At 41.4% G+C, this 22,609-nt stretch overlaps 1 protein-coding gene across 7 annotated transcripts in view; it reads left to right on the top strand.

Annotated features, from left to right (window-relative positions):
- Positions 1 to 22,609, top strand: part of dennd1a (DENN/MADD domain containing 1A) — a 56,129-nt gene that overhangs the window by 18,716 nt on the left and 14,804 nt on the right. For 3 of the 7 annotated variants that reach the window (XM_038733390.1, XM_038733388.1, XM_038733392.1), the window contains exons 9-20: positions 2,995 to 3,105; positions 4,072 to 4,172; positions 5,454 to 5,499; positions 6,220 to 6,321; positions 6,419 to 6,544; positions 6,790 to 6,891; positions 6,966 to 7,053; positions 8,042 to 8,082; positions 8,650 to 8,721; positions 8,820 to 8,876; positions 8,989 to 9,141; positions 10,409 to 10,473. In XM_038733390.1, coding sequence (XP_038589318.1) covers positions 2,995 to 3,105; positions 4,072 to 4,172; positions 5,454 to 5,499; positions 6,220 to 6,321; positions 6,419 to 6,544; positions 6,790 to 6,891; positions 6,966 to 7,053; positions 8,042 to 8,082; positions 8,650 to 8,721; positions 8,820 to 8,876; positions 8,989 to 9,141; positions 10,409 to 10,473 — 1,064 coding nt within the window. Of the gene's footprint in view, positions 1 to 2,994; positions 3,106 to 4,071; positions 4,173 to 5,453; positions 5,500 to 6,219; positions 6,322 to 6,418; positions 6,545 to 6,789; positions 6,892 to 6,965; positions 7,054 to 8,041; positions 8,162 to 8,649; positions 8,722 to 8,819; positions 8,877 to 8,988; positions 9,160 to 10,408; positions 10,474 to 22,609 lie in introns of those variants that run through there. The other 4 variants (XM_038733389.1, XM_038733387.1, XM_038733391.1 and 1 more) reach the window with 2 other exon arrangements.

Genomic DNA, 22,609 nt, shown 5'->3' with positions numbered 1-22,609 from the left:
CTTTTATTGCTCCCCCAATATTAACAATAGGCCTTTACTGTCTGTACCTCTGTGTGTATATTGTGTAGGCTGTCTCCCTCCCTCTCTCTCTCCTCTCTCTCTCTCTCTCTCTCTCTCTCTCTCTCTCTCTCTCTCTCTCTCTCTCTCTCTCTCTCTCTCTCTCTCTCTCTCTCTCTCTCTCTCTCTCCCGGTCGAGGCAGGTGGCCGCCCACCCTAAGCCATGGTTCTGCTCAAGGTTTCTGCCTCTTAAAAGGAAGTTTGGCTCTTGGTGGGAACTGTTGGGTTTCTGTAAATAACATCACAGAGTACTGTCTAGACCTGCTCTTTTATGAAAAGTGCTCAGAGATCACGTTGTTGTGATTTGGCGCTATATAAATAAAATTGAATTGAATTAATTAGCACTAAGTGTCTTTAACAAAGATCCTCCTCACAGCACCCTTAGTTGGGAGTTTATTCGTGTAAAGCTGCATTTTGCTAGCTAAGACCTACACTACGACACATCCTGGAGGGGCGTAGATGTGAATAAGGTCAAATAGAGTATCGTTGAAGTCCTTATCCCGTATGGAAAGGATTTGAGGACATCTTCAGGCGGACGTGTATAAAGTTTTCTTCCTTTCCAAGTATCAACAAGGATGTTCGTTTGCGTTCAGCAGCCCATTCTGCACCTGCGCAGTGTGTACCACAGTCCCTCTCGCGGATCAGCGGTAACGTGTTGGGCACTGGCAGTAATACTATAATATTACTTCCCAGTAAAGAGTAATGGTGTAGTATTCTGATAGACTAATATTTATTTTCTTTTTGATATTGCTGATGATCAGTGACTGTCTCGACGGCATGTCCAACAGCAAGGTTGCACAGATTTATGGCCGTGGAAATATCCGCGCTTGTGGGTCGTGCGCATGCGCAGAACGGCTAAATAGCACATTTCGATAGGTAGGATAAATCGACAGAACCCAGGTGTCCTGCCGAAAAGTGATCGTCTACCGAAAACAGATGTTTAGTAGGTCTATGTGGAATATTTTTGTTTATATTTGGAAATAAAATGAAGACAATTTTGCAATTATCCTTATGACTCTGCATTATTTTACTTGCTGTGTAGGCCTACCAACCAATCCACTCTTTTTTACCTGTTAAAATACCTTTAAATGGCCAATGGAAAGTGATTGAAGAGACTGGGCAATACAGCTCCAGCAGACGCCAATCACTTTTCGGCACGACACCTGCAGCTGCTGCCAGTGCTTGTGGCGTTATGGTGCGTTCCAGTTGACCTGGTTGTCCCGACTTTCCGAGTTGGAAATCCGACTTCAGGGGGTGTTCTAGTTGAAAGTTCCAACTGGGAACTCGGAAATTCCAACTTCCCATGTCAAATGGAACGCACCAATACCTGAAGTCGGATTTCCGAATCGGAAAGTCGGGAGAATCGCACTACCCCGACTTTGTGATCCAAGATGGCTGTCGGGGTATCAACAGTTAGTGAAAGCTGTAGTTTATACTGTTTATTAGCACTTCTGTGTACTTGTGTCTCATAGAAATGTTCGTACACAAAGTGCTGTCCAACAGCTGTCTGTGGACGTGTTGCTACAGTGTTTAGTGTGAGTAAATGCGGCATAATGCGTTTTTTAAATCAACCGGCATATCAATAACTAACCTGGCTAGTTGTAAACAAACAGCTGGCCGAGCGAGTTTTTCCGACTTGTTAACTGGAACGCCGTCAACTCGGGTGTGACGTCATTCCCAGCTCCGACCTCCGACTTCCGAGGTAAATGGAACGCGAGTATACGCTAAGTAACTAGGTAATAACTATATTATTTCTGGGCAACTTGCCCAACACTGAGTTGACAATAAGGATCGGATAAATTGGGTATGTTTTGATTATTGCTTGTTATAGGCTATGTCGAATGTTTACTACGAATTTGTTGTCAATTGATCACTTATATAGCCTATATAGGGCCTACACTTTGCTGTATGAATGGTTGCTTTTTAAGTCGTCCTGATGTTAAAGGTTTTGGCACGTTATAAATTAATTTCTTGTGAATTGTCGTGACACTGTTTGTAAGGCCTTTTCAGAAGGCTTTGATCCGCGGGGTCGCTCTGCGCTCCTCATCAACAGACAGGCAAACAAGCGCTCCGCAAGGTAACCATGGCAACGGCTTCTGTGAAACTGGCGCGGTCGTTCTCGTCTCACGCACGCGCCCGCCCGCTGAAATGTCAAACTTTTTCCTACAGTTTATCAATAGACAGAGACTGATCTGCTGTTTGATCTGAGTTTCCTGAATAATATAACCACCAACAATATAGCCACCAGGTCTTAAAAGGGCAACAATCTTTGCTGCCTTCTCTTATTCATTAAAAAACAAGTCTATTAACTTCTACTAAACTAATACTAAAGTTAGTAGTTAACTTAGACTGTTGAAGTTTGGTTAAAAACAAATACAAAATAATAATTATTATAGAGAGGATGCCATGGTGCAGTGGATTACAGACTTGTCTTGATTCCCACTGCAACACATCCATCAAACGTATTGGCATGGTCCTGTTTTACCCTCCATGATATAATAGAGCCGCTGCCAGTTTTATCGGGGTGTGGGGGAGGTCTCAGTATATTTTCCTGCCTTTTTGCCTTTTGCCAATCACATGCCTGACAAATACATGAAAGGTTTAGATTAGATCTAATAATTATTACTTTCTAAAAGGTAATCAGTTTGATCTAGAAAGTTATAATTTTTACCTTATAAATGGTAGTAATGAGAAAGCAAGTTATTCTTTTGGCCTACAATGCTGTAATAATGCAGCAGGAGAACTGTCATTTTTATTTTTATTAACTTGACCAGATTTAAATAACGTGTTGGTGTTTGTACTTGTCAAGTGAAACAGCTACTGAATACTTTCTGTGCAGTTTTATGACTTGAACCACAGTTTATACCATTCATACTGAATCATGTGCCCTCACAACTAACTCTCTTGTTTTTCTCTTATTGTGTTTGACCCTTGCAGAGAAACCTAACAGAGTACTTTGTAGCAGTAGATGTCAATAACATGCTTCATCTATACGCTAGTATGCTTTATGAACGTCGAATCCTCATCTGCTGTAGCAAACTAAGCACTGTAAGTAGAGTCCACCTCCTGTGTATTTTCTCTTCCACAGTTCTGCCCACGTTGGTCTCTTTAGAAAAGTCACTATTTAAGTAATGAGAAGGTCTTTTATTAATCGATATATTGCAATCAACTGTATTGTTTTTTTTAGATGTCCTTTTTGATACCTATAAATTTATGAAGTTTACTTAACTAATAAATGTTGCTATTTTGAGGTGCTTTTTTCCCTGACCTTAAATCTACAGTATTAATCAGTATAAGTGAAGCCCTGACTTGGAAATTGTAATCATGCCAAGCCGATATTGCCAGTTTGGATATCAATAAACCAGTGCCGGACAGTACATCTGTTGATATCTGAGAAACTATAAAGGGGTCTATATGTTAGAAAAGTAAGAAGAGCTATGATAAATGGATTAAACCTGCACATCATCATATTTTTACTGGAAAGCACAGAACACAGCGTGAGTCTCAATGTCAACATTTCAACACATGTTTAAGGGATGTCAAGATAACACAATTTAATATATCATATACAATATATATATCAATATTCATAAATCTCTGACCAAAATCAAAACTTTAAATGTGTTCTAGATGAATATTTGGCTACACTGTGGTATTGACCTTATGCGGCCTGTGGCAGGAATGTCCTGTTTCCTGTTTTGTCTCTTAACTTCAGGTTGCTTTTGTTGGCTATAGTAAATACAAATCCGAAGTTGCAGCCCCGTTTCACAGAGCCTGCTATACATTTATATAGACTTCATTAATTCATTAACTAAATGAATGCTGTGCAAAGACACATGGATGCACCTTAAACAATAATAATAATTTATAATGTACTGTATATATTATATTTTGTTTTAGTGATTGTTTTTGTTTCTGAATTGCATTTTAAACTGTCAGCTGTCTAAATAACTGTTTATATAGAGGAGCAATGTGACATTACATATTATATTTGATGTTTGTCCTTGTTCACAGTTAACAGCTTGTGTCCATGGGTCTGCAGCCATGTTATATCCAATGCACTGGCAACATGTTTACATTCCTGTCCTGCCTCAACATCTGTTAGATTATTGCTGGTGAGTATGCTGGCTGTCTTTCTTTCCTCTGCTTAACAAAGGGGTACTTTCTGCACAGCTAAACACACCAGTGACCAAGAATGTACGCACATGTCTTTATACCATTGTTGTTTTTAAGTTTGATAATGATGTTTTGTCTACATGTTATGATGCTGTCTTGATAATTGAAATTATTTTGCTCCTTGCTACTGCCAACTCCCCTCACAGATGATTCATGTTAAAAGTGTTCTAGCTCAGTGGGTAGGGTTTTAATCAGGGATGGCAGAGCCTGAAAATTCTGAAAAGGCACTGAATTCATTTTCAGGGGGGCAAAGCACTAGATGGTAGGTCTTAAATAATCAGTATAACAAAAGTCATAAATGCTAGTTCTAAAATGTTTGTGTGTGTGATTGAAGGCTGTCAGGAGACAGCATACACACTGTTACTAATGCTAGCTCCGGTAGCTAGAATGCTCATCAGCTCAGAATGGACAAGTGTATACTGCTTATTCAGGCCCAGATTGAAGTCATTTATTTAATTATATCATTAGGAATTATTGAATACATATGGAATGACAGTACTGACAATAATAATACATATTTCTAGGCCATTTTGTCTCTTCTGGTTTTCCATCATACTTTCATACTTATGTAAATGAAGGATGAAATAAATAAATTGCATCCTGTTAATATGAAACAGTGGCTGTGTTGAGTTTCATGACTTAGATAGAATTGTAGAAACTCAATTGACAAAATGAGCAGAAACAACAAACAGTATTTTAATTAAATAGAGAAACTGAGAACAGCAGAATGTTAAGTATGACTGTTGTACTGATGGATCTAAAAAATGAAATATGTCATTTTTGTCAGGTTATTGTATCCATCTGACTGTGTAGTAAACGTTGGATTGTGGTAAACATTACTGTCGTTGGGGCTCATACCATGCTGCTGGAGAAATGTTACTGAGGTTTGTTAGGCAGCTCTTACCCTGCGTAACCATGCCAATGTGTCTTACATCAGAAATTGAGTAATATTATTTTTATGTTAATGGCACGTGATCTGTTAATAAGATTTTCAACTGCATAACAAACACAATGATACAAAACAACTTTACAAACATGACTCTATGTTCTGTTGTCATTCAACATACAAGAGGTAATGGATGTGTAATTTTAAGTTCAGATCTAGGTGAGCTGAGGGAGCATTTGAAGAATGTTTATTTGACAGGCAAAGTAGGGCTGTAGGGCCAAAGTATTGATCTTGGGCATAAATATTGTAACTATGAAACCGGCTCTATTTTCAGTGCCCCAATGCCCTACCTCATCGGAGTACATTCCAGCCTGATGGAGGTAAGGTTTCTATGACACAGCAACAATGTCATTCAGGATTTGGTTGTTACGATAAGTTCCCTTTGTTTATATTGATCTCTGCTTTAGGAAGAGATTGGAATCAAAACATTAGCAGTGGGATGGATAAGTTGTTAGTATGCCAGCTTGCTTAAGAAATATAACATGGTTAAAAAGAAAGAGGGTCTATTAAAGTATTTATACATTTTATCTAACGTAGATTCCATATAGGAAAAATGGGAGGACAAATATAGAACACAGAGATATTTATTTTTAAAGTGGCTGATGAAGATTCCCTGAATATCAACCCACTTAGAATGTTTGTTAAACACCACTTTGTTCTAGAAGGATAACTTGCAAACAGAAATGATGATTTTAAAAAAGATTATTTAAGTGTAGAATCTAATACATTTCATATAATAATTATATTCACGTGTATATATGAAGTAGCATTCAGAATTTCCTTTTCTTGATCTTTTGATGTTTTAATTAATTGAAGTTATTAGGCCTGCTGATATATGTTTGTTTGTTAGGATGTGTAGGTTTGAATTTGTATTATGGTCTGTCAGTGTTATTTGGGCTCTGCTTATTGATTTATGCTATGGTTGTGTTCATTATAAAAAAGAACAGTTTTACCCTGCTTCATCTGGTACCGACAGCAGTTACATGCACAGTGACTCTGTGTCTGTAGACTCTTGTCAGTATACTCTGTGTTGCTTGTAGAAAGTTCGAGGGATGGCTCTGGATGATGTGGTGGTCCTGAATGTGGACACAAACACCCTGGAAACCCCTTATGATGACCTGCAAAGCCTGCCCAACGATGTGGTGAGGAACCATTGTACAGAGCACAAGATGTTTTAGGAAAACCGTTTTTAACATGGATGGAAACATTCACAAATAAAAATGTGTTCTCATGTTTCAGGTTTCATCTTTAAAAAGTCGCTTGAAGAAGGTTTCAGCAACAACTGGGGACGGCGTGGCTCGAGCCTTCCTCAAGACTCAGGCGGCACTGTTCGGCAGCTACAGGAACGCTCTGCAGATTGAGCCGGTCAGTACATACTGCAGACCAGAGGCATGAAGGATGCAGGAAACAAAGAGACAAAGAAGTTTATGTTGATCCTTTCATTTGGGTTTGGGTATGATGGCACACCCAAAGTCCTGGTACCACCTCTGGATACGGGCACACCCTATGCCTGTATCCTTAACTTTTGATCAAATGCCTGGGCTACTGGGCACTGAAAATAAAATGTTGAATGTGTTAGAGACACTTTCTGTGTTTTCCCACGTTTTTAGGAAGAACCAATAACATTTAATGAGGAAACCTTTGTGAACCATCGTTCCAGTGCCATGAGACAGTTCCTCCAGAATGCCATCCAGCTGCAGCTCTTCAAACAGGTTGGCATACTTTCTCATACCTCTATTTCTCCCTTCCTCTTACACTCTAATACATTTTGTGGTTCAACCTTCAGTTCATTGACGGCCGCTTGGACCTGTTGAACTCAGGAGAAGGTTTCAGTGACATCTTTGAGGAGGAGATCAACATGGGCGAATATGCAGGTGAGTCAGCAGGTGTTAGTGTGTTACGGTTTAAACAGGTCCTCTGAAATGAATGGAGTGCACCTATACTGCTTATCCATTTAAAGGAAGATAACTTAAATAACAGGAGGAGACATGATGTGTGTTTTGTTGTGTTTGACATGAAAGCTAACAGACCACGCAAATGCGGCCCACCCATTTTTAAATTTGTTCAGTTTCCTGTTTTGTCTATAAACTTCTGGTTGCTATTGCTGGCTATAGGTAATGCAAGTCAGACGTCTCTGTCCTGATTGGTTCAGACAGCTATACATTTCTCAAAGTTGGGAGCACTTCCACATCTATGAGGAGGTCATGACATCACCACAGACATCAGATTAAAAAGACTATCCTTGGAGCAAAGTTAGCCCCTGAGTTATCGCGCTTACAACGAGCTTACTGTGTGTGTTAAAGTAAATGTTTGTATAGTTGAATATTTCAAGAGATGTTTAACTTATCAATACAATGATTTAAAGATGGTAATATTATTTACATTCTCACAAACAATCGCTAAACCAGGTGATTTTTACCTAACCCTGTTTTAGTAACAAAATATTACACACATTTTAAACAGCCACTCAAACAACTTCTGTTGTGATAATAAACACATAATAACACTTTTAAAACAGTAAGATGACCAGCTGTGTGGGGCGACTGATCAATTTAGAGTTGTTTGTCAGACTGCTGTAGAAGCTCTGTCAGCCCTTCACGCTGTACCTTTTTATTATAACACTTGGTAGGTTGTGGTGACACATTCTCTCACTTTTGGTGTAGACAGGAAGTTAAAAGGAAAAAACACTGGCGTTGAAGCACAGCCTTGGTGCTGAAACACATAAGGTCAATAGACAGGATACCACTGTCTGTTATACACTGCAGTAATCAGATTCCAGACTAGATTTCCTAGACCTTCTCAGCTAATACCCAGCATACCACTACTTGATGTTGTTGACCTTTTATTGTTGTGAGCCCACAGGCAGTGACAAGACCTACCACCAGTGGCTGTTCACTGTGAAGGTGAGCTAGTCTGAATGCAGTTACCCAGACAAACAGCACATTAACCTAAGAAGTGCTGCTAACAGCAGGAAACCGCAATGTGAGTGCATGCCTGTATGTCTGTCCATCTATCCATCTCAACAGCCACTTGCCATAAAACTCACTATGGATTTGAATGCGCCCCAGAAGATGATTCCTAATGATTCTGGTGACACACTGTCCTTTACCACCTGCACCTGGTCAAATTTTCCCCTCCGCTAATATTTTGGACTACAAGTGGCCAGATTTTATTAAAATGTGTTAAAGATTTTCATCCACACCATATTTCTCTCCAGATTGAGTCTTATTGCTTTTGGAACTCCTTGACTTGTGTTCAAACTCCACCATCAGGCCAAACTTCTATACTGTACACAAGAAATATAGAAATTTAATCCTGCTGTTGGTGGAGCTTTAGAGCTGCACTCGTGCACCTGTGCAGGATGTCCATTTCATAAGACCAACCCTTTCAGAATACACTATCGCCTGTCAGGATAACTGATTGTGGTACATCCCATCACTAACCGATTTTCTGTAAATGTTTTCTGACAGAAAGGAGGCGGGGCTATCCTCAACACAGTGAAGACCAAGGCAAACCCAGCCATGAAGACCGTTTACAAGTTTGTAAGCATGTTTCTGGCTTCTGTTAAAAACCAGAAAATTAACTGTTAGTTTAAAATAACAACTGTAGTGATCCATCTTTGTTTATGTTTGTTTGACAGGCTAAGGACCATGCAAAAATGCGTATCAAGGAAGTCAAGAGCCGGCTTAAGCAGAAGGTATGTAGCTCTACACTGCCGACAAACCGTTCTTTGTTGTTCTAGTAAACTCTGTTTCCCTGTCATCATTCCTTTCAATGTCAATCTCCACCTCCCTGTGTCCCCCCTGCAGGAACAGGCAGAAAATGGCTTCTCCACAGCAGGGTCAGCGGTCATTGATGACGACAACACAGCAGGGTTTACCTCTTCCACCGGTGCGGTCAGGAGGGAGGGGCCACTGCGAACCTTGGACGACCACAGGCCAATCACTGTGCACTTTGGACAGGTGGGCAGAAATGATGTGGTGAGTAGGAAGAGAGGGCGATGTTTCATATGAATCATCTGGTTATAAAATGATAGACAGAGATATTGATATAATTTGTCAGAGATTATTCCATATTATCACACAGCTCTCCTCTCCCTTCCAAACACTAGCTGCCCTCCAGGCAGTCAGTGGACAGGAAGTTGTTCCTGTGATGTAGAGACAGAGCTCAGTTAAAACTTTATGGATGAAAGATTCTTTTGTTACAGATTAATAACTCACCACTCTGAAACTCTTGCTCCAGTCCATGTTGCCGAGCTCGTTGGCAACTCCCAACAAAGATCATTTAGAGACAAGATGTATCACTCCATAGCTAAAATGAAGCCTTCAACACAGGGTGAAAAGAGGAGCTGCAGCAATGTGCAGTATTAAAAGAAATATGGTGTTTTATGAAAATTAAACCATGTAAACCTGTTCTGGTAGAACCCCTAAATAAGATTTTGAACCTGAAAATGAGCAGAATATGACCTCTTTCATATTTAAACTTATGATCAATATGTCAGTATGGACATGCTGCACATTGTTAGATCAGTTAGATTCTCCACAATTCAATCATTCAGTTCATTTAACGGAAACAACAAGACCTAAAGTCTTAGATATAGATTTACGATGCTGCCTACACAATAAAAGCGCATAAGCCGTCTGTCGGAGCTAGATCAAATGAGTGACGTGTATTTCATATTATTGGATAATTTTTGTACAAGTAATATTCTGTTTGAAATAAATAAACTACTCATAGTAGCCTATTTCAGTTTTGTGATGTGTTTGATTGAGAGAAGGTCCTGTAACCTGCTGCAGTTTTGGAGATTATTTATAAGTTATTTAATAATCAGTGTTTTATTATAAACATAGAGTTGACTGGACTCCAGGAAGAATAGCCAGTGTTTATGCTGGTGCTGATGGGGAGCCTAATAAAAAGATTCATACAAAATGTTCCATCAAAGAAGAGTTACAAAAATGTTTGTGTATGCTGTCCATTATGTCAAATATAGTTCTTAGAAGGAAAAATAAAATCAGAATCGGCAGGTCCAGCTTTGAAAAAAATTGGAAATTGGAATCAGCAAAGTTGCAATCGGTGGATCTCCAGTAACTATGTTTTGGTCCGTTTTTATGTTGATTGTTTGCTTCCTTTGCTTTTCAATGCATATATACTGTATATACCTATGGGTCTCTCTGGCTAGGAGGTAGATATGCGTGAATAAATTGTTCCCTTGTTTTTTCACTTCCACAGGCTCGGCCACCAATGGTGTTGAAGAGGCCAAGCAGCAATGTGAGTCTGGAGAGCAGTGTTGACCAGTAAGTCTACCTCCACTTTATACTGTACACCCCACTTTCCATGATGCTATTAAGGAATTACATTCACATATTAAAATAGCCAGTGCATTATTGTTGAGACAGAGGGGGAAACCTGCTAATATGTTTCTCTGAGTTTGTAGAGAGCAAGAAATGTAACATTACAAGACCATATTAACCTTCTGAACATAATAAATCCTGTTAACTACTGAGTAATTAGGGCCCGAGCACGACCGTGTGAGGTCCCTATTGAATTTGCTCGGATTATATTTAGGGCCCGAGCACGACCGTGCGAGGTCCCTATTGAATCTGCTCGGATTATATTTTTAGGGCCCGAGCACGACCGTGCGAGGTCCCTATTGAATGTGCTCGGATTTTTTTTTTTTTAGGGCCCGAGCACGACCGTGCGAGGTCCCTATTGAATCTGCTCGGATTATAATTTTTTTTTTTTTTTTTTTTTTTTTTTTTTTTTTCTGCAAAGTAGGCCCAAATGACATGGCCTAAACATACTCGAAAACTCACCAAAATTTGCAAACATGTCAGAACCGGTGAAAAATTTCGTATTCTACAAGTTTCGCACATGGGCGTGGCAAAATGACTCGCTAGCGCCACCTTGAAAATTGGAAATGATTAGCCCCTCGTTCACGTTCAACCTACATGTACGAAATTTTCTGGGGACATGTATCGTATCAAGACGCACAAAAAAGCCTCAAGAACCCATAGCCTAAAGTCAACAGGAAGTCGGCCATTTTGAATTTTATGGCCATTTTTGGATGATTTACACACTTCGTACTTTAACGAACTCCTCCTAGGGATTTAGTCGGATCGACGTCAAATTTCTGCTGTGCCTTCTAAAGGCATTGACGATGAAAAGTTGTGCTATTTGCGAGTTTTCGTCAATGGGCGTGTCCGTGGCGTCGATGATTCGCAATGAAACAGGAAGTTGTTGTAACTTCAGTGTACATGCTCACATCTGGACCAAACTGTACATGTAGGATGAGAGTCCCGCCCTGAACACATGTACATGCCGACATTCACCCACAGTCATAGCGCCACCTGCTGGCAACAGAAAGTGACTTTAACGAAGCAGCCCCCGCCGCACGTTTCACCTACGTGCACGAATTTTCTGTGGTACGTGTATCATGTCCAGACGCACAAAAAAGCCTCTTGGAGCCATAGCCTAAAATCAACAGGAAGTCGGCCATTTTGAATTTTACGTCAAATTTTGGATGATTTACACACTTCGTACTTTAACGAACTCCTCCTAGGGATTTAGTCCGACCGACCTCAAATTTGTGCTGTGCCTTCTAAAGGCATTGAAGATGAAAAGTTGTGCTATTTGCAAGTTTTCGTCAATGGGCGTGTCCGTGGCGTGGCGTCAAAGATCAGCTCTTCGCCATGACACGGAAGTTGTCGTAACTTCAGTGTACATGCTCACATCTGGACCAAACTGTACATGTAGGATGAGAGTCCCGCCCTGAACACATGTACATGCTGACATTCACAGACAGTCATAGCGCCACCTGCTGGCAACAGGAAGTGACTTTTAACGAAGCAGCCCCCGCCGCACGTTTTACCTACGTGCACGAATTTTCTGTGGTACGTGTATCTTGTCCAGACGCACAAAAAAGCCTCTTGGAGCGATGCCCTAAAATCAACAGGAAGTCGGCCATTTTGAATTTTACGTCAAATTTTGGATGATTTACACACTTCGTACTTTAACGAACTCCTCCTAGGGATTTAGTCCGGCCGACCTCAAATTTGTGCTGTGCCTTCTAAAGGCATTGAAGATGAAAAGTTGTGCTATTTGCAAGTTTTCGTCAATGGGCGTGTCCGTGACGTGGCGTCAAAGATCAGCTCTTCGCCATGACACGGAAGTTGTCGTAACTTCAGTGTACATGCTCACATCTGGACCAAACTGTACATGTAGGATGAGAGTCCCGCCCTGAACACATGTACATGCTCACATTCACAGACAGTCATAGCGCCACCTACTGGCAACAGGAAGTGACTTTTAACGAAGCAGCCCCCGCCGCACGTTTTACCTACGTGCACGAATTTTCTGTGGTACGTGTATCTTGTCCAGACGCACAAAAAAGCCTCTTGGAGCGATGCCCTAAAATCAACAGGAAGTCGGCCATTTTGAATTTTACGTCAAATTTTGGATGATTTACACACTTCGTACTTTAACGAACTCCTCCTAGGGATTTAGTCCGACCGACTTCAAATTTGTGCTGTGCCTTCTAAAGGCATTGAAGATGAAAAGTTGTGCTATTTGCGAGTTTTCGTCAATGGGTGTGTCCGTGGCGTGGCGTCAGAGATCAAGTCTTCGCCATGACACAGGAAGTTGTTGTAACTTCAGTGTACATGCTCACATCTGAACCAAACTTTACGTGCTTGATAACTCTCCCACCCCGCTATGGAGGACCGATCCTGACACAGTCAGAAATAAATACAGAAATAAATAAATGCTCAATAAATAAATAAGCATCCAATTAAATACACAAAAAAATAAAGTAAATAAATAAATGTAGGTAGTAATTAAATTATACAAGGAGACATAAATGTATATATTTTAATTAGTGCCTTTACTTATTCACCTTTGTTATAATTACCTTATTTGTTTATTCAACTTTATTTATTACTAATTTTTTTAATGTATTTATTTATGTGTGTGTTTTAATATTTTTGTCTGTTTTATTCTTCCTTTGTATTTATTTACCTTATTTATTTTCACCCATGGTATTTATTTCTGCCTGTCTTAAATTTTTGTATGCATTTCTGCCTCACTATGCAAATGAGGAGGGGCTGTGTCTCAAGGGGTCATCTTCTCTGCTATTGGTGGACCAGTCAGACAGGAGAGCTCCTACTCTGCCTGCAGACATCAACGATCTTGCCCCTCACACAGTCAGATGGCTTCCTTCAGTGCGCTGAGGTGTTTAACAACTCTGAAGACACTACCAGCCATGTCTTCCTTCTCTTTTCACGTAGACGCTCCGACAGACAGTGCTTTCAGTTTGCTGCATGCATGGACACAGAACTGCGGTACAGCACACAGTAACGATGAAATGTGTGCTGTTATCACATTCTTCCTCTGTATGTACACATAAACAACAAGGCAGGGAAATATAAAAGGAATTTATTTTATTGTTTGGGTACATTATTGTTCAGTGTACATGCTCACATCTGAACCAAACTTTGCGTGCTTGATAACTCTCTGACCCCCAGACATCTACACGTCAATACCGATTTATATTCATAGCGGCAAGTGCTATGTAGCTCCACATAGGGGACACAGGAAGTGACATATAGCACCTTCATGCGGCGACATAACCGCGTAGGAAATTCACAGCCGCACCGGCAGAGCTCCAGAATGTGCAACTCGGCCGGCTCACACGCGGACGCGCTTACAAGTGCGAGGGCCCGCCCAACGCTGCTTGCAGCTTTAATTTTTTTTTTTTTTTTTTTTTTCTGCAAAGTAGGCCCAAATGACATGGCCTAAACATACTCGAAAACTCACCAAAATTTGCAAACATGTCAGAACCGGTGAAAAATTTCGTATTCTACAAGTTTCGCACATGGGCGTGGCAAAATGACTCGCTAGCGCCACCTTGAAAATTGGAAATGATTAGCCCCTCGTTCACGTTCAACCTACATGTACGAAATTTTCTGGGGACATGTATCGTATCAAGACGCACAAAAAAGCCTCAAGAACCCATAGTCTAAAGTCAACAGGAAGTCGGCCATTTTGAATTTTATGGCCATTTTTGGATGATTTACATACTTCGTACTTTAACGAACTCCTCCTAGGGATTTAGTCGGATCGACTCAAATTTCTGCTGTGCCTTCTAAAGGCATTGACGATGAAAAGTTGTGCTATTTGCGCGTTTTCGTCAATGGGCGTGTCCGTGGCGTCGATGATTCGCAATGAAACAGGAAGTTGTTGTAACTTCAGTGTACATGCTCACATCCGGACCAAACTGTACATGTAGGATGAGAGTCCCGCCCTGAACACATGTACATGCCGACATTCACCCACAGTCATAGCGCCACCTGCTGGCAACAGAAAGTGACCTTTAACGAAGCAGCCCCCGCCGCACGTTTCACCTACGTGCACGAATTTTCTGTGGTACGTGTATCTTGTCCAGACGCACAAAAAAGCCTCTTGGAGCCATAGCCTAAAATCAACAGGAAGTCGGCCATTTTGAATTTTACGTCAAATTTTGGATGATTTACACACTTCGTACTTTAACGAACTCCTCCTAGGGATTTAGTCCGACCGACTTCAAATTTGTGCTGTGCCTTCTAAAGGCATTGAAGATAAAAAGTTGTGCTATTTGCGAGTTTTCGTCAATGGGTGTGTCCGTGGCGTGGCGTCAGAGATCAAGTCTTCGCCATGACACAGGAAGTTGTTGTAACTTACGTGTACATGCTCACATCTGAACCAAACTTTACGTGCTTGATAACTCAAGGGGTCATCTTCTCTGCTACTGGTGGACCAGTCAGACAGGAGAGCTCTTACTCTGCCTGCAGACATCAACGATCTTGCCCCTCACACAGTCAGATGGCTTCCTTCAGTGCGCTGAGGTGTTTAACAATTCTGAAGACAATACTACCAGCAATGTCTTCCTTCTCTTTTCACGTAGAAGCACCGACAGACAGTGCTTTCAGTTTGCTGCATGCATGGACACAGAACTGCGGTATAGGGAGAAGCACACGGTCAGCTGGCTGCAGCTAAATCTGGAGTGCACTCGTATTCAATTCTGTATGGTAAATTCAGTTTTAACGGAGCAGAGCGAGCTGACAGGCAGAGTTAGAGACTTTTTCTGTCCGTTTCTCTCTTTACAAAGACGCATGTTGCAGTCAGAGTCTTCTCTGAGATGCGAGCACGACATACAACACAATTTATCAAATTACACAACGGATATACAGTATGAAAATAAGATTGATTGGATTATACTCACAGGAAGTATAAAACCTCTTACATGGGTCTATTAAAAGTAAAGTAACACAAAAATGTCAGGGAAATTACTTTACTTAGATTTAAGTACTGCAGTTGTACATTTGAAATACCTTCCTACCTTTCTGATAGGAAGCCTTCTTGAGGTGGTATAAAACATTTCTTCTTATATTCTGATTTGAGTTGTGGACAACTATGACCACATGAATTAAAAAAACATTTCACTGCCCAAGTCAGCTATAACACAAGTCTTGATCATCAGACTACATGCTGTACAGTATTTGTGGACAGATTTTGTCCCAGGATTTTTATGCATTTCTTCTTCTTCGTTGCATGATTTAGAATAATAAGGTGAGAAATGGGTCTATTCTGAGTTCATCCTGCACTGCAGCAGCTAATAAAGTCCATTTAATCCCCAAAACGCTTTTCTTTTAGGCAGGCTGGAGCAGAAAACAACTCACCTTTCTCAAGTTGTACAGTAATGTCACATGTGTATGAAGGTGGATCAAACAAGCTAATCTTAAATGTCAAAGTAGAGAGGAGCCTAGTAGGCCTATTTATTTTCATTCATTACACAATATGAATAAGCTATGCAGACAGTTGTAAAGAAAGAACATCTTTTTCTTCTGTTCTCTACTTGTTATAGTTACACAGTATTAGGGGTGTGGGCTGTATTAAAAGTATCCACTGTTCTCCCATGCTCTAACACACAGTAACGATGAAATGTGTGCTGTTCTCACATTCTTCCTCTGTATGTACACATAAACAACAAGGCAGGGAAATATAAAAGGAATTTATTTATTGTTTGGGTACATTATTGTTCAGTGTACATGTTCACATCTGAAACAAACTTTACGTGCTTGATAACTCTCCCACCCCGCAGACATCTACACGTCAATACCGATTTATATTCATAGCGGCAAGTGCTATGTAGCTCCACATAGGGGACACAGGAAGTGACATATAGCACATTCATGCGGCGTCGGAACCGCGTAGGAAATTCACAGCCGCACCGGCAGAGCTCCAGAATGTGCAACTCGGCCGGCTCACGCGCGGACGCGCTACAAGTGCGAGGGCCCGCCCAACGCTGCTTGCAGCTTTAATTTTTAGGGCCCGAGCACGACCGTGCGAGGTCCCTATTGAATTTGCTCGGATTTTTAGGGCCCGAGCACGACCGTGCGAGGTCCCTATTGAATTTGCTCGGATTATATATTTTTTTAGGGCCCGAGCACGACCGTGCGAGGTCCCTATTGAATTGCTCGGATTATTAGGGCCCGAGCACGACCGTGCGAGGTCCCTATTGAATTGCTCGGATTATTTTTTTTTTTTTTTTTTTTTTTTTTTTCTGCAAAGTAGGCCCAAATGACATGGCCTAAACATACTCGAAAACTCACCAAAATTTGCAAACATGTCAGAACCGGTGAAAAATTTCGTATTCTACAAGTTTCGCACATGGGCGTGGCAAAATGACTCGCTAGCGCCACCTGAAAATTGGAAATGATTAGCCCCTCGTTCACGTTCAACCTACATGTACGAAATTTTCTGGGGACATGTATCGTATCAAGACGCACAAAAAAGCCTCAAGAACCCATAGCCTAAAGTCAACAGGAAGTCGGCCATTTTGAATTTTATGGCCATTTTTGGATGATTTACACACTTCGTACTTTAACGAACTCCTCCTAGGGATTTAGTCGGATCGACGTCAAATTTCTGCTGTGCCTTCTAAAGGCATTGACGATGAAAAGTTGTGCTATTTGCGCGTTTTCGTCAATGGGCGTGTCCGTGGCGTCGATGATTCGCAATGAAACAGGAAGTTGTTGTAACTTCAGTGTACATGCTCACATCTGGACCAAACTGTACATGTAGGATGAGAGTCCCGCCCTGAACACATGTACATGCCGACATTCACCCACAGTCATAGCGCCACCTGCTGGCAACAGAAAGTGACCTTTAACGAAGCAGCCCCCGCCGCACGTTTCACCTACGTGCACGAATTTTCTGTGGTACGTGTATCTTGTCCAGACGCACAAAAAAGCCTCTTGGAGCCATAGCCTAAAATCAACAGGAAGTCGGCCATTTTGAATTTTACGTCAAATTTTGGATGATTTACACACTTCGTACTTTAACGAACTCCTCCTAGGGATTTAGTCCGACCGACCTCAAATTTGTGCTGTGCCTTCTAAAGGCATTGAAGATGAAAAGTTGTGCTATTTGCAAGTTTTCGTCAATGGGCGTGTCCGTGGCGTGGCGTCAAAGATCAGCTCTTCGCCATGACACGGAAGTTGTCGTAACTTCAGTGTACATGCTCACATCTGGACCAAACTGTACATGTAGGATGAGAGTCCCGCCCTGAACACATGTACATGCTGACATTCACCCACAGTCATAGCGCCACCTGCTGGCAACAGGAAGTGACTTTAACGAAGCAGCCCCCGCCGCACGTTTCACCTACGTGCACGAATTTTCTGTGGTACGTGTATCTTGTCCAGACGCACAAAAAAGCCTCTTGGAGCCATGCCTAAAATCAACAGGAAGTCGGCCATTTTGAATTTTACGTCAAATTTTGGATGATTTACACACTTCGTACTTTAACGAACTCCTCCTAGGGATTTAGTCCGACCGACTTCAAATTTGTGCTGTGCCTTCTAAAGGCATTGAAGATGAAAAGTTGTGCTATTTGCGAGTTTTCGTCAATGGGTGTGTCCGTGGCGTGGCGTCAGAGATCAAGTCTTCGCCATGACACAGGAAGTTGTTGTAACTTCAGTGTACATGCTCACATCTGAACCAAACTTTACGTGCTTGATAACTCTCCCACCCGTATGGAGGACCGATCCTGACACAGTCAGAAATAAATACAGAAATAAATAAATGCTCAATAAATAAATAAGCATCCAATTAAATACACAAAAAATAAAGTAAATAAATAAATGTAGGTAGTAATTAAATTATACAAGGAGACATAAATGTTATATTTTAATTAGTGCCTTTACTTATTCACCTTTGTTATAATTACCTTATTTGTTTATTCAACTTTATTTATTACTAATTTTTTTAATGTATTTATTTTGTGTGTGTTTTAATATTTTTGTCTGTTTTATTCTTCCTTTGTATTTATTTACCTTATTTATTTTCACCCATGGTATTTATTTCTGCCTGTTTTTTAAATTTTTGTATGCATTTCTGCCTCATTATGCAAATGAGGAGGGGCTGTGTCTCAAGGGGTCATCTTCTCTGCTATTGGTGGACCAGTCAGACAGGAGAGCTCCTACTCTGCCTGCAGACATCAACGATCTTGCCCCTCACACAGTCAGATGGCTTCCTTCAGTGCGCTGAGGTGTTTAACAACTCTGAAGACAATACTACCAGCAATGTCTTCCTTCTCTTTTCACGTAGACGCTCCGACAGACAGTGCTTTCAGTTTGCTGCATGCATGGACACAGAACTGCGGTATAGGGAGAAGCACACGGTCAGCTGGCTGCAGCTAAATCTGGAGTGCACTCGTATTCAATTCTGTATGGTAAATTCAGTTTTAACGGAGCAGAGCGAGCTGACAGGCAGAGTTAGAGACTTTTTCTGTCTGTTTTCTCTTTACAAAGACGCATGTTGCAGTCAGAGTCTTCCTGAGATGCGAGCACGACATACAACACAATTTATCAAATTACACAACGGATATACAGTATGAAAATAAGATTGATTGGATTATACTCACAGGAAGTATAAAACCTTACATGGGTCTATTAAAAGTAAAGTAACACAAAAATGTCAGGGAAATTACTTTACTTAGATTTAAGTACTGCAGTTGTACATTTGAAATACCTTCCTACCTTTCTGATAGGAAGCCTTCTTGAGGTGGTATAAAACATTCTTCTTATATTCTGATTTGAGTTGTGGACAACTATGACCACATGAATTAAAAAAATATTTCACTGCCCAAGTCAGCTATAACACAAGTCTTGTCATCAGACTACATGCTGTACAGTATTTGTACAGATTTTGTCCCAGGATTTATTATGCATTTCTTCTTCTTCGTTGCATGATTTAGAATAATAAGGTGAGAAATGGGTCTATTCTGAGTTCATCCTGCACTGCAGCAGCTAATAAAGTCCATTTAATCCCAAAAACGCTTTTCTTTTAGGCAGGCTGGAGCAGAAAACAACTCACCTTTCTCAAGTTGTACAGTAATGTCACATGTGTATGAAGGTGGATCAAACAAGCTAATCTTAAATGTCAAAGTAGAGAGGAGCCTAGTAGGCCTATTTATTTTCATTCATTACACAATATGAATAAGCTATGCAGACAGTTGTAAAGAAAGAACATCTTTTTCTTCTGTTCTCTACTTGTTATAGTTACACAGTATTAGGGGTGTGGGCTGTATTAAAAGTATCCACTGTTCTCCCATGCTCTAACACACAGTAACGATGAAATGTGTGCTGTTCTCACATTCTTCCTCTGTATGTACACATAAACAACAAGGCAGGGAAATATAAAAGGAATTTATTTTATTGTTTGGGTACATTATTGTTCAGTGTACATGCTCACATCTGAAACAAACTTTACGTGCTTGATAACTCTCCCACCCCGCAGACATCTACACCAATACCGATTTATATTCATAGCGGCAAGTGCTATGTAGCTCCACATAGGGGACACAGGAAGTGACATATAGCACCTTCATGCGGCGTCGGAACCGCGTAGGAAATTCACAGCCGCACCGGCAGAGCTCCAGAATATGCAACTCGGCCGGCTCACACGCGGACGCGTACAAGTGCGAGGGCCCGCCCAACGCTGCTTGCAGCTTCACGACGTGAGGTCCTATTGAATTGCTCGGATTTTTTTTTTTTTTTTTTTTTTTTTTTTTTTTCTGCAAAGTAGGCCCAAATGACATGGCCTAAACATACTCGAAAACTCACCAAAATTTGCAAACATGTCAGAACCGGTGAAAAATTTCGTATTCTACAAGTTTCGCACATGGGCGTTGCAAAATGACTCGCTAGCGCCACCTAGAAAATTGGAAAAATTAGCCCCTCGTTCACGTTCAACCTACATGTACGAAATTTTCTGGGGACATGTATATGTCAAGACGCACAAAAAAGCCTCAAGAACCCATAGCCTAAAGTCAACAGGAAGTCGGCCATTTTGAATTTTATGGCCATTTTTGGATGATTTAACACTTCGTACTTTAACGAACTCCTCCTAGGGATTTAGTCGGATCGACGTCAAATTTCTGCTGTGCCTTCTAAAGGCATTGACGATGAAAAGTTGTGCTATTTGCGCGTTTTCGTCAATGGGCGTGTCCGTGGCGTCGATGATTCGCAATGAAACAGGAAGTTGTTGTAACTTCAGTGTACATGCTCACATCTGGACCAAACTGTACAAGTATGAGAGTCCCGCCCTGAACACATGTACATGCCGACATTCACCCACAGTCATAGCGCCACCTGCTGGCAACAGAAAGTGACCTTTAACGAAGCAGCCCCCGCCGCACGTTTCACCTACGTGCACGAATTTTCTGTGGTACGTGTATCTTGTCCAGACGCACAAAAAAGTCTCTTGGAGCCATAGCCTAAATCAACAGGAAGTCGGCCATTTTGAATTTTACGTCAAATTTTGGATGATTTACACACTTCGTACTTTAACGAACTCCTCCTAGGGATTTAGTCCGACCGACCTCAAATTTTGCTGTGCCTTCTAAAGGCATTGAAGATGAAAAGTTGTGCTATTTGCAAGTTTTCGTCAATGGGCGTGTCCGTGGCGTGGCGTCAAAGATCACTCTTCGCCATGACACGGAAGTTGTCGTACTTCAGTGTACATGCTCACATCTGGACCAAACTGTACATGTAGGATGAGAGTCCCGCCCTGAACACATGTACATGCTGACATTCACCCACAGTCATAGCGCCACCTGCTGGCAACAGGAAGTGACTTTTAACGAAGCAGCCCCCGCCGCACGTTTCACCTACGTGCACGAATTTTCTGTGGTACGTGTATCTTGTCCAGACGCACAAAAAAGTCTCTTGGAGCCATAGCCTAAAAACAGGAAGTCGGCCATTTTGAATTTTACGTCAAATTTTGGATGATTTACACACTTCGTACTTTAACGAACTCCTCCTAGGGATTTAGTCCGACCGACCTCAAATTTGTGCTGTGCCTTCTAAAGGCATTGAAGATGAAAAGTTGTGCTATTTGCAAGTTTTCGTCAATGGGCGTGTCCGTGGCGTGGCGTCAAAGATCACTCTTCGCCATGACACGGAAGTTGTCGTAACTTCAGTGTACATGCTCACATCTGGACCAAACTGTACATGTAGGATGAGAGTCCCGCCCTGAACACATGTACATGCTGACATTCCAGACAGTCATAGCGCCACCTGCTGGCAACAGGAAGTGACTTTTAACGAAGCAGCCCCCGCCGCACGTTTTACCTACGTGCACGAATTTTCTGTGGTACGTGTATCTTGTCCAGACGCACAAAAAAGCTCTTGGAGCCATAGCCTAAACCCAACAGGAAGTCGGCCATTTTGAATTTACGTCAAATTTTGGATGATTTACACACTTCGTACTTTAACGAACTCCTCCTAGGGATTTAGTCCGACCGACCTCAAATTTGTGCTGTGCCTTCTAAAGGCATTGAAGATGAAAAGTTGTGCTATTTGCAAGTTTTCGTCAATGGGCGTGTCCGTGGCGTGGCGTCAAAGATCAACTCTTCGCCATGACACGGAAGTTGTCGTAACTTCAGTGTACATGCTCACATCTGGACCAAACTGTACATGTAGGATGAGAGTCGCCCTGAACACATGTACATGCTGACATTCACACAGTCATAGCGCCACCTGCTGGCAACAGGAAGTGACTTTTAACGAAGCAGCCCCCGCCGCACGTTTTCACCTACGTGCACGAATTTTCTGTGGTACGTGTATCTTGTCCAGACGCACAAAAAAGCCTCTTGGAGCGATGCCTAAAATCAACAGGAAGTCGGCCATTTGAATTTTACGTCAAATTTTGGATGATTACACACTTCGTACTTTAACGAACTCCTCCTAGGGATTTAGTCCGACCGACTCAATTTGTGCTGTGCCTTCTAAAGGCATTGAAGATGAAAAAGTTGTGCTATTTGCAAGTTTTGTCAATGGGGGTGTCCGTGGCGTGGCGTCAAAGATCACTCTTCGCCATGACAAGGAAGTT

This window comes from Micropterus salmoides, unplaced genomic scaffold (genome assembly GCF_014851395.1).
Source record: "Micropterus salmoides isolate LMB-PRFRI ecotype aquatic unplaced genomic scaffold, ASM1485139v1 Ms_hic_scaffold_20, whole genome shotgun sequence".
Taxonomy (NCBI): domain Eukaryota; kingdom Metazoa; phylum Chordata; class Actinopteri; order Centrarchiformes; family Centrarchidae; genus Micropterus; species Micropterus salmoides.
The sequence above is the reverse complement of the archived record's forward strand: the minus strand, read 5'-3'. Positions and strand labels throughout refer to the sequence as shown.